The 11699-nt window shown below is 43.5% G+C and overlaps 1 protein-coding gene across 2 annotated transcripts in view; it reads left to right on the plus strand.

The window, feature by feature from the left end:
- EPHB1 (EPH receptor B1) overlaps positions 1 to 10899 on the plus strand; it is a 417402-nt gene extending 406503 nt beyond the window's left edge. Inside the window, exons 14-16 of one of the 2 annotated variants that reach the window (XM_028518706.2) lie at positions 3399 to 3592; positions 5341 to 5496; positions 9241 to 10899. In XM_028518706.2, coding sequence (XP_028374507.1) covers positions 3399 to 3592; positions 5341 to 5496; positions 9241 to 9349 — 459 coding nt within the window. In that variant the 3' untranslated portion in view covers positions 9350 to 10899. The remainder of the gene's footprint in view (positions 1 to 3398; positions 3593 to 5340; positions 5497 to 9240) is intronic. The other variant, XM_036030689.1, reaches the window with a different exon arrangement.
- Positions 10900 to 11699: the final 800 nt, after the last annotated feature.

The following is an 11699-nucleotide window of genomic DNA, read 5'->3' on the forward strand; positions in this document are numbered from 1 at the left end:
AGATTTGGAAAACACCCAGATCCTTAAAAAGAGAATAAAAGTATCCAAAGGCATAGTATTTCAATGAAAGATTCAAGTAGACAAATGCTATCCACACATGAATTAATAACCAAAGTATTTTTTCTCTGGGGTGATAGGTAAAGGCTTTTTTTCTCCTTCATAAATATAAGCAGCATCCATGCTCTCAGAGTAATAACAATGAAATCATCTAGAAGAAACAGCAAATAGAATTAAATCACATTTTGTAAACATGAGCATGAAAGGAGGTTCAAATGGTATCTTTCTGGACACCCAAATGACCAGCAGCAGAACAGTGACCTTCTTTGCAGATATGACATCTACTGAAATACACATGGCAGAATAATGACCTCCACATGATAAAGGTTTTTTTTTCTACTGCTCATGTGTGCAGTGCTCAATACTCATTGCCTTACTGCATCATGTAATCCCTGTAACAACCCCACCTGTGCAGTTTCAGGAGGTCATGTGACTCTCCCAAGTGTCTGGAGCTAATAAGAATTGAAACAAGGATTTGAACCCAGGCCTCCAAGGCCTGTGCCCCCAATCACAGTGCTCTCCCCTCATCACCACAGCACCTGCATCTGCTCTCCCGGTAGACCTGTCACAGCTCTTTGATGTCCTCTTAAAAAAGAAAGTCAGCACAAACAGAGGAAATCTAAAAACAAACACCAGGACAGTCTTCCAGAAACTCCCATGAGGTAGCCTGCAGAGGCAACAAGGGAAAACAGTGAAGCTGCATTCAGTCTGAAGCTCGCAGGCCGAAGGTTCAGTGCCTGCATCGAGTCCCCAGTCTCTCTCAATGCTCCACCAGGAGTATTTGGTCAGCTGGCCACACCATGGAGCTGTGCCCCTTCCTGCACAACGGTCTGGACTCCAGGGCTCCTTCCTCTTAAAGGCAGATGGGAGGGTAATCTTGTCAGTGGGGAAAATCAGGATGTGCAGCTCTGGCACCAAATAATTTGAACAGGGATGCCAGTTCAAATTATGGGCTGGGGTAGTTTAGGGGTACATGGGCTACCCTGAACTGGAAGACTTTGGCAGCCCCTAGCCCTGTGAGAATTTGAATTTGGACACTAGCCCTTCCTGCTGGCCCCACCCAGCTTGTGTTTAGGTAACCCAGGAAGAGCTCGTGGGGCCATTCAATGGGTCATCCTGTTTGTCTCCACAGTGAGCAGGCACTCTGTGCCAGGGTCCCTCAATTTGGCTGCCTGGAAGAAGCTAGAAAAGGGTGCTGGCATATGAGCCAGGCTGATGGAAATTCTGCCCCGCGGGTCCTCCTAAGGGGTTACTTGGTTTAGACCAATACCCCTGTTTTCCATGAGGACCTGCAACAACTCCCAGGCTGTGATTACCGTGGCAGTCCCACAGAGGCCTGCAAAAGGTGGGCTTTGGGATATTCAGAACTTACAAGCAGACACCCCTGGGGTTTATGCCCAGCCCTATCAATTTATTTACTAGCTGTGTGCCTTCAAACAAGTCACTTCACTGCCCCTGCCTCCATTTCCTCATGTGGAAAATGGGGCTAAACTGCCCTCTAAAGAGGATAGCAAGTAATTCAATTGACAACAGTTTGGCAAAGAGAAAAATTTGTCAGTGGTGCAGCATATTATTAAAAAAATTCATGTTCCCATAAAAAAAAGTAAATGTCTGCAGTCACTGACTTTATGTAGTGATAATGTTGGTATGGTTTGGATGCTTGTTTGTTTTTCTGCCACATTGAGAGGAAGGAATAATGCACCTTGATTGTGTCTAATGACTTCACATTATCATATTATCTCATGCCCCATCTCATGTCCGATACACTGCGCATAGAATTTGTAAAAATATAAACTGATTGACAACAGTCTCTCTCCATCCAATTCACAAAGTACAAGGGGAAAAAAAAACCACACAAGCATAATTAGTTGAAATGAATCTGACATTTTTTAAAGTAGAGGCCAAAACACCTGAAAATTCCTGAACTCCAAATTATTTCTTTTGTTGTTCAAGGTGCTTTAACTGTTTATTTTAATATAAAATCAATGCATAATTATCATAGAAAATAAATTTACAAACAAACAAAAGAGAAACATAAAGAGCATTCAAGTTGCTACCTGCCGGGAGGCAACCACCATTAACTCCGTGGTATATATCTTCCCAAGGTCTTTTCTATGCATGTGTATAATTATTGTTTTTTGTTTTGTTTTTATTTTTGCTTCTTACAAAAGCAAGATTATACTATACCTGCAGTCATGCAGCCTGCTCTTTTACCTAATATTCTAATGTGAGTACATTTCCATGTCAATAGGTACATTTTTGCAACATCACTTTTAGGCCTGCTGATATGCCAGGCTTTCTTTCCATTGTGTTATGAAGGCACTACAATAAATCCATATGTTTAGCACTGGGCCATTTACAATTATTTTTTCCTATTACAAAAACCACAGAGCATGTGTAATTGATTTAAATAAACTGGAAATTAAGATGTAAAGGGTGAAAAACACAATAATCTGAAAATAGACAAAAGCATTTGAAAATCCTAAAATCTGTACAAAATTATCCCCTGGAGTCTGCAAAAATTAACAAAACCTGATTGGGGATATTTATTGTGAATCACCTTGTTATTTTGACTATTTCATTGTACTGAACAAATTTGTTTAACCCAATTCCTGTCACTGACTCTTTTTTAAAAATTTAATAATGTTATTAAGCATTCTTTTATTTGCATTTTAAATTATTTTATTATTGTTCAATTACAGTTGTCTGCATTTTCTGTCCACCACTCCCCCCACCCCAACCAAACCCACCTCCCTCCCTTGCTTCCACCCTCCCCCTTGGTTTTGTCCATGTGTCCTTTATAGTAGTTCCTGAAAACCCTTCCCTCCATTGTTGCTGCCTCTTGAAGCTTAAGACAAATAATGCCTAGGAAGCATCAGAAAGTTCCTGGCATGGAGTAGGCTCTCTGCCATGTGCTGATTTCTCTCTTCCATTTCCCTTCTTTAGCAGTGAAAGGAAGAATTATAAATAGTGGGTTTACTAGGCTTCCCATGTGCCATTGTTCTATCTGCCCTGGTGCCACCAGCTGCCAGTAAGGCAGAACTGGGCCAATGTCCTCTTAAAGAGAAGAGAAGCTCAAGCATTCACCAGCTCATTCTTCAATAAAAAATTACAGAGATCTAGTGTATGTCTGACCAGCACCAGTGCTGGGGACACAAAGGGGCAGTAACGTGTATTACCTACTTTCTAAGAGTCCACAGCCTAGAGAGAAAAGCCAAGTACATGTAACATCCCATTATGGTGCGAGGTAGATGAGGGCACCTGGGTCATGGAGGCTGCATTGTTGAGGGTTAATTTGTGAATGACTGGCTGGTGACCTGTTCTCGTGTATGTCACTGCAGGTCATCAATGCTATTGAGCAGGACTACCGGCTGCCCCCACCCATGGACTGCCCAGCTGCTCTACACCAGCTCATGCTGGACTGTTGGCAGAAGGACCGTAACAGCCGGCCTCGCTTTGCTGAGATTGTCAACACCCTGGACAAGATGATCCGGAACCCAGCAAGTCTCAAGACTGTGGCAACCATCACCGCCGTGTGAGTCTAGTGGTTTCTAGGTGTGGGTGGTCTCATAGTCAGGGACAGGGCCAATAGCAAGACTGCTAGCCTTTCAGTCCATTGTGAGCAAGGGTAAAATGATTGAGCTTATCTACTAATGGAAGAAGTTCCAAGACCTTTCCTGTAGGCCTGTGTTAAAAAATCTGTCTGAGTCTCCACTTCCCATTTACTTCAGATGGGCTGGGCATTGGGCTCTCTAATAGCTGAATGTATCTGATCTGATTGGTATGAGGCCATACTTCTATGTGATCCTGTTTCCAGAAGGCACCCTTTCTGTTTAGTCTGCTAGGCTAAACAGGTGCATAGTCTGCTAGGCAGGTGGAGTTGCAAATTTGGAACCTTGGCCAACCAATTAGCAGGTAAAGGCCCTGATTGCTGGGGGCAAAGAAGTACAAAGCAATTGGATTTGTTATGAGAAAATGAACAGAACAACTGTCTACTGTCAGCAACTGCCAGTTGTACATTTTCAATGTAACTCATTTATTGTTCATCCTTTTAACTAAAGTTTATTAGGTGCATATGCGCTAAGCATAGCACCCATTGTTGGTACTATCGAATGAACAGGATAGGCATGATCCCTGACCTCATGGAGCTTTGAATCATTTAGGAACAGCAAACATTAATCAGATGATCATCCAAAGATACACTCCAGCAGGGATGTATCATGATGTTTAGAGAACATATACCTGCCTCTGTTGTCATGGAAGCAATCCTGATGAGAGCTGAAAACTGAGAGTGCATTAATGGAAAGAAAGGAAGATGGGAGTAGAGGGGCAAGAGTTCCAGGCCAAGGGTACAGCATGTGCAAAGGGCTGAAGGTGGAAAGAACAGGGCCAGTGTGTAGCAGACTGGGTGGTGGCTGAGGTTGGCAAGGTGGTCAAGGGCCAGACTCTCAGAGCCTTTAGGCCTACTAAGAATTCTGGGCTTGGCTTTCAGAGCAATGGGCACCCTTTCCAGGGTTTGACATGAATCAGGGGCAGGTGAGGGCAATTGACATAATCATATCTGCATTTGTAAAAGAGCATCAGGCAACAGTGTGGAACTTAGGTGGAGGGGAATAAGCATGTAGAAAAATAGGTAGGAGAGCATTGCAATAATCACAACAGAGAAGATAGGGTCTTAAATCAGGTGAGCGATGTGGGAAGAAATGGATGCATTTGAGCAATTCTGAAGGTCAAATCTTTAGGACTTGGTGAAGGATTGGGCATGGGTGCTGAGGATGAGGGAAATGTCAAGATGGCACCCTGGTTTTGGGTTTGGGTACCTGGGTATCTGCTTTGAGGATGTGCCAGAGAAGATCAGTGGTGGGCTGTTCTGTTCCATTTAATGCAATTAGCGGAGGCTGCAACCAGGAAAAAATATGTTACCAATAGATTTGGGGAGGTCACAGTGGGCTGAATATATTTTTAAACACTCTTAGATTTCAGTTTACAAGGGAGTCGTGGATCTTCTTCCATTCTCTTCAGACTGCATGCTGGTCAATCAACCTGTCTGGGCTGACTGACATGTGACAGTGCCCAGAGGCAGAGGGACTGGCCACCTGGTCCTGAGAAGCCATGCCACCTGCCAACTCAGGATCTGTAAGGAGAGAAGAGTCAGCAAAGGGCTTGACCATCATCCTCATCCTGTCAGGGACACAGCCCTCCATAAAGTGCCATCACCCAGAGCGTGGCTCTCTCTACACACTGCTGAAGCTGTGGGCTCACCTGCTTCTCTCTGTCCCACAGGCCTTCCCAGCCCCTGCTAGACCGCTCCATTCCAGACTTCACGGCCTTTACCACCGTGGATGACTGGCTCAGTGCCATCAAAATGGTTCAGTACAGGGACAGCTTCCTCACCGCCGGCTTCACCTCCCTCCAGCTGGTCACCCAGATGACATCAGAGTAAGTGATGAGAATCATCTCCGTCCACCCAGTGGGTGGGGGAGGGGCGGATCAAGGCTCCTTCCCTGCCATTGCCCATAGTCCCAGTCTTGTTTCTGGCCTGAGCCCCAGATCTCAGCCTCTGAATGGAACCAGGCTAGGTGGAGGAGCATCTTTGAAAGATGGAGGAGAGGCAGGGGGTGGGGCAGAGAGGCTGAGATTGTTCTAGGCCCCAAATGAGAGGTGTTCAGTCATAGCCATATGTCATTTGCCTAATCACCGAGAGTTGCTCCTCCATTTAAGTTTTTAAACTCAGCCCATCAAAGGGAGCATCCAGATGGAAAGAACACAGCCAGCCAGCACATTAAACAACATAGCAGGCAGAGGCATTGCACTGACTCAGCAACAATTTCAGATGTGGGGGAGCTAGTGTTCATACCTATGTAGCACTTGTAAATAAGTATACATTTCCATCCCCTACAAATAATTTACCAGCAAATTATTATGCAGCCTCCACAGGACTATAGAGGAATACAAAATCTAAAATTATTCAAATAAAATGAGAGTCAGAAAGGGTCTTGAATGTCCATGTAGTCCATCATTTCCCCAAGACTGTTCTGAGTAGCACCTATTCTGGGAAATGTTAATAGGTTCTCCTTGGAAAAAAGGCCCCCTGGTCAAATACATTTGGGAAATACTGTGCACTTTATCACTCTCTTGGAAATTCACAATGCATATTAGCACTGTAAAGGCCATGAGAAAGCCTGAAATTAAAAAAATAACAGTGAAAATTATTAAATACTATGGAGACATATTTTTGAGAGGCAGGACTTATGGAACTGCAGTTTGAGAAATGTTTATCTAGTTCCACCCTTTTCATTTAGTGGATTCAGAAAGCAGGTGAAGCCCTGGCTGGTATGGCTCAGTGGATTGAGTGCCAGCCTGTGAACCAAAGGGTTGCTAGTTCAATACCCATTCAGGGCACAAGTCTGGGTTGGGGGCCAGGTCCCCACTAGGGGTCACATGAGAAGCAACCACACATTGATGTTTTCTTCCTTTCTTTCTCCCTCCTTTCCCCTCTCTAAAAATAAATAAATAAAATCTTTAGAAAGAGAGAGAGAAAGAAAGAGAGAAAAAGAGAAAGAGAGGAAGAAAGAGAGGAAGAAAGTGAAGTTAGTTCCTAAAGAGTCAGGCTCATGAGTGGCAAAGCAGGGCTACAGCCTGCCTTCCTGACCACTAAGTCCACATCCTTCTGAGGGCCACAGCAGCACCCATACTTTCCTGCATACTGGAATCACCTGGGAATCTTTAAAATTACTGATGCCTGATATTCTGATTTAATTGGTGTGTGGTATACCTGGGCATTGGGATTTTAAAACCTGCCCAAGTGAATCTATAATCCAACTAAGTTTGGGAACCACTGAACTAAAGTTGGTCAAAAGTCTAAAATGGAATTTGAAAAAGTCAAATTTTGAATACACACACACAAATGTATGCACACACATGCACACATGTGCATGTACACAGAGACCCCAGAGGGGACCTCACTGGCTGCCCAGGCTAAAACATATACTGATGGCACTGGGTTAGATGGCCTGTAACATACACTTCCCATGGTGCAGGATCAGTCAGGCCACAAGCAGTTGCCAAACATAGATCATCTGTTTTGTGTCAAGCATAGGGGTAGGTGTGGGGTTTCCCTCCTGGGCAGCCCAGTTGCTGAGTCCCAGGGGAGGGGGTGATCATCCACCCCCAGCAACTGAGCACCAGAGGGATGACAGCTTCTTGACTCTCTGCCTCAGTCCCCACCTTCTGCTTTGTAGTCCATCTTTCTGGAGTCCAGCTCCAAGTCTCTGAGGACCATTCTTGCCAGAAATGATGGCATCTCCATTTTTTCCAGGGAAATAACTTGAATGTGCATCTAGTCTTGGATCCACTAAACTTCAGACTTCATTTTTTTACACCTCGGTTCATTTCCTGGCAATGCCTAAAAAAGACAGTCCCTGGCATTATGAATTATTGTCAGACATCAAAAATAAAAAAGAAGCATTTACTAGTGGAAAGCCAGCTTCCTCATCTTGCAAAGTTAATATGGAGGCTTAGCTTAGCTGACTGGGGACCTGGGTGCAGGAACAGAAGTGGGTGTTCATGAAGACCAGGCTACTCCTGCTTCCCCACTGTGGTCTGGCTGAGTGTGGCAGCTCTGGTAACCTGATCCCTCATGAACAGAAGGGATCAAGGGGAATAATTCCCTGAGTCTGGGAATAGCCACATGAAAAAGAACAGAGGAAAGTGAAACCAAAAATTAAGGAATTTAGTTGAAAGTAAAAAATGTCCACATACTATTGTAGCAATTAAGTTTATTTCTTGAGAAATAAAAGATGGGAAAAAAAGCATAAGCAACTAAAATAAATAAAATAGATTACAGGACAATTTGTGCATTTAATATTCAAGCATACCTCTCAAAAGTGTTTGCTAAAAAGACATGGGCCATTTAACAATCTAAACTAGCTGCAGCCTGTGGGGGACTGACCACCAGCTGAAAGGAGGGGGGTCAGGAAAGTGATGGCATTGTGGATGGAGGTCCAACAGAGCCCTCCTCAGGGATCTGGTGCCCAGTGTACAAAGTGATCTGCTGTGCCGGAACCCAGGGCTTTGGGGGAGTACAGTCAGGACCTAGAAGAGTTTGAGAGCAGCCCTACAGGGTGGCTGAGAGCCCAGTGGTGTTGAATTTGAACCCCAGATCTCCCTCTGCTTCCCCACTGTGTGATCTAGAGCATGTTACTTAACTTCTTTGAGCCCTGTTTGCCTTGTCTGTAAATATGCTGATAATAATAGTACCCGTCTCCTTGGTTTGTGCTGAGAGGCAAATGGAATAGCACATTCAAAGCACTTGGCCTACTGCCTATTTCCTTGCTCCCAGGATGCACACAAGAAATGATTGCTGTTAAATTATTACTGAAATTGAATTGTTTGTCAATTTTTATATTTCCATAGATATAAATGAGATAGTATATGGCAATGAAAAAGTACTCAATGTCATATATTATCATTTGTATAAGATACTTCCATAGATATAAATGAGATAGTATATAGCATAAAGAAGTACTCAATGTCATATATGACTATTTTTTTTATTGACTAAGGCAAGAAGCATATCTCCCCACTACCACATAATAAGCCATGAAATTATTCATATTAAGACTCTTGGCTTAAAGATGAATCCAAACCAAACCCCTATCCTAAACATAGTCCTTGGTTTCCTGCTTGGGCAGATATTTGAAAGTTATTTTGAGCTCACCCTTCTTAAAAATTCATGATATTAAAATTCAAACAGAGGCAGAAAATGGAAACTCAGGGGAAAAACATCAGAAAACCAAGCAAGCCTCACATCTTTTCAACCACAGTGGGTGATCACTAATTTAGGCAGAAAACTAGAGAATAAATGAAGTCTCAGACAGTATGTGCTTGGGATGCTTAAAAAAAAAGCGAAGGAAAGTTGTAGTTCACCTAGGATCATACACACAATGAATGGGCTACCCCAGACCCTCCAAGATTGTCTGTTGGAGGGAACATTGGAGACAAAGGCTACTGCATGGAAAAAGTGAGGTTGAGCAAGGAGATATTTAGGTATGCATTTGCCAAAGACTCTTAAACACTTTTGGATTTTAAGCATTTTTATTTGCCTTCCATGATGAGTTTCTATCTCTGAAAAGCTATCCTAACACTAAAGTGCCTTCTTTTGTGTTTTTTTTTTCTTCTTAGAGACCTCCTGAGAATAGGGGTCACCTTGGCAGGTCATCAGAAGAAGATCCTGAACAGCATTCATTCTATGAGGGTCCAAATGAGTCAGTCGCCATCGGCAATGGCATGAGAACTCTTATTTTCTGGGGGAAGGAGAGGAAGGAAAAGGACCAGACTCAAGGGGGAGCCCGAGGTTGAACACTGTGGAATGTCCTGGAGAGACTGGTTTCTCCACTGAGAAATGCGTCACATCAGTGAAGAATAAACTGAATCTGCTCCTTATAGTCAACCTTCATTTCTCAGTGACAGAAGCATATTTAAGATGCTGTGGGAAACCAAATAGAAAATAAAAAATGAAAAGGTGATGTTCAATGGACGTGAAGACACAAGGGTATGCACTAGGGTTCCAAGAGTAAACTCACACCCCCCCCCCCCCGTGGGCTGGAGTCGTCTATCCACAGGAAGGAAGGGAAGGAGGTGGAGGGAAGAAACAGAGCAGCATTCCATTTTCTTCCTCGCCAATGACATTCTTTTCTTTTCTCCTTCTGTACTCCTCCCCAAGAATCCTCTCCCTTCTCCCACATCCATTTCCCTTTGCTCACAACTCGTGTAGGGAAGTTTCTTCAAACAAACCCCAGCTCCTGAGTCTCCAGATGTTGTTCTGTCAGTTGCCAAAGGACTTTGCTGACCACTGCATGGGGGATCCAACCAATTCAATTAATGTCTTCATATTGAAGAAGAGATGTACCTTCAATTGAAAACCTTGTTTTTCTTTTGTTTGCATTTTCTGCAAAAAGGAAAAAGAAACCACAAATTGGGGAAAAAAAAGAAAAGAAAAACCTGTTTCCATGTGCTAGAGCACGCATATGTACGTCTGCGTTATAAGATGACTGTGCTTGTTCGTAACAGATGCAAACAAGAAAGATCTGGGAAGTCTTGGCCCTGAAAAATTCGAGGGGCCAGAACGTGTTGCTGGTTTGGTTTTCTGCTTGGCCTAGTTGGCCTATTGGCTCAATAGGGAGAAAGGGTATGGAGAAAAATAAAATGAAATGGGGAAAAACTCTCAAGAGCTTGCAAATTCAGACAGGAAACAGGCGAGTGGTTTGAATTGGATGCAGTGTGGGCCATTCTAGAATGATACTGACTGATTAATTATTCCTGGTAACATCTGAAGAGAAGGAGAAGGAAAGTTTCTGGAGAATGTTCTTCCACATCCTGGAATCTGCAATTCAAGAGGTGGCAAGGGAGAATTCTTCTTACCTTATCCATGGACTGGCTTAAGCCGTGTGGCATCCGAGGAATGTTTCAAGTGTGTCTGTGTCTCTCTGCATTCCTTCTTGTACCTCATTGTTTGATTCACTTTTGTAAATTCCACCTAACATTTAAATATTTTTAATTTCTCCTTTTACCTTAATCTCCTTGCTAATTTTATCTGTCTAATTAAAATGAGCAGAAGCATGTCTGGGTTTACATAAAATGGTGTCAGAATGTGTGTTCCTGGATCTCACTGGGTCTGTGTCCAAGTTATGGGAGAATCCTTAACAAACGTCCTTTTTCCTCCTGGTGGGAGGGAGGGTACACATCTGGACCCTGGGACTCCTGAGAAGCAGAACATGTTAGAATCACTCTCACTGATGTGACCCAAAGAAAGAATCAAATAAATGTGAGGCTCTGAATTCTCAAATGTGCGCCGTTAAGAAGTCACTGGCAAGTCAACATAAACAATCAGCAACAATACATGATTGGCTGTGATTTCAGTTCATGCACTGCACTTGAGAAGTTCACATGCAGGCTCATTTTGTACAAGTCACTGAAGACCACTGTCGCATGTCTGTGTACATGCATTTGGAGGGGAGAGGTTGGGGCAGTCAGAGGAGCTACGGTCCTCTTGTAGTTTATTTAACACATACTTAAGGTAAGAAGAGCCTTTTCCCCTAATCCTAGGTAACTTTGTACTTCAGGAGGTACTTACCTTCTGAAGCCCTTTCAAAGAGGCTCATAGGCCTAGCTCCAAAGCAAGGGAGCCCCATCTTAAAGTACCACCCTTGTGCTTCACCCTTGAAGGACAGGAGGAGATGGTCAGAACTGTGTCAGCAGATTCACATGTGGCTGCAAGGTGCCCCAATCCAGCAACATGGTGGGTAGAAAAGAAAATTTCCCATAATAGCCTACCAATTCCATGCACAATTTGCTAATTACCCCAAAGACCTCAATCCATGAAGTGTCTTACAAGCCTAGGCAATTCAGCTAATCTACTCTCAATTTTCCACAGTAATGAATTTTAATTTGTCTCCAAATTCCTCAGGCAGCATTGTTAACCCAAAATCCTCACTGCACCTCCACCAATGATAGCCCACCTTCTGACTGCAGACAAAGCAAGGTCAAAAAGAAGGTCGTGCCACACCCTTTGGTTTGGTTTTACCCTAAGTACCACAAAGGAGAGAGAGAGAGTGACAGGGAACCTGAAGCACACAAATGGA

This window comes from Phyllostomus discolor, chromosome 7 (assembly GCF_004126475.2).
Source record: "Phyllostomus discolor isolate MPI-MPIP mPhyDis1 chromosome 7, mPhyDis1.pri.v3, whole genome shotgun sequence".
Taxonomy (NCBI): domain Eukaryota; kingdom Metazoa; phylum Chordata; class Mammalia; order Chiroptera; family Phyllostomidae; genus Phyllostomus; species Phyllostomus discolor.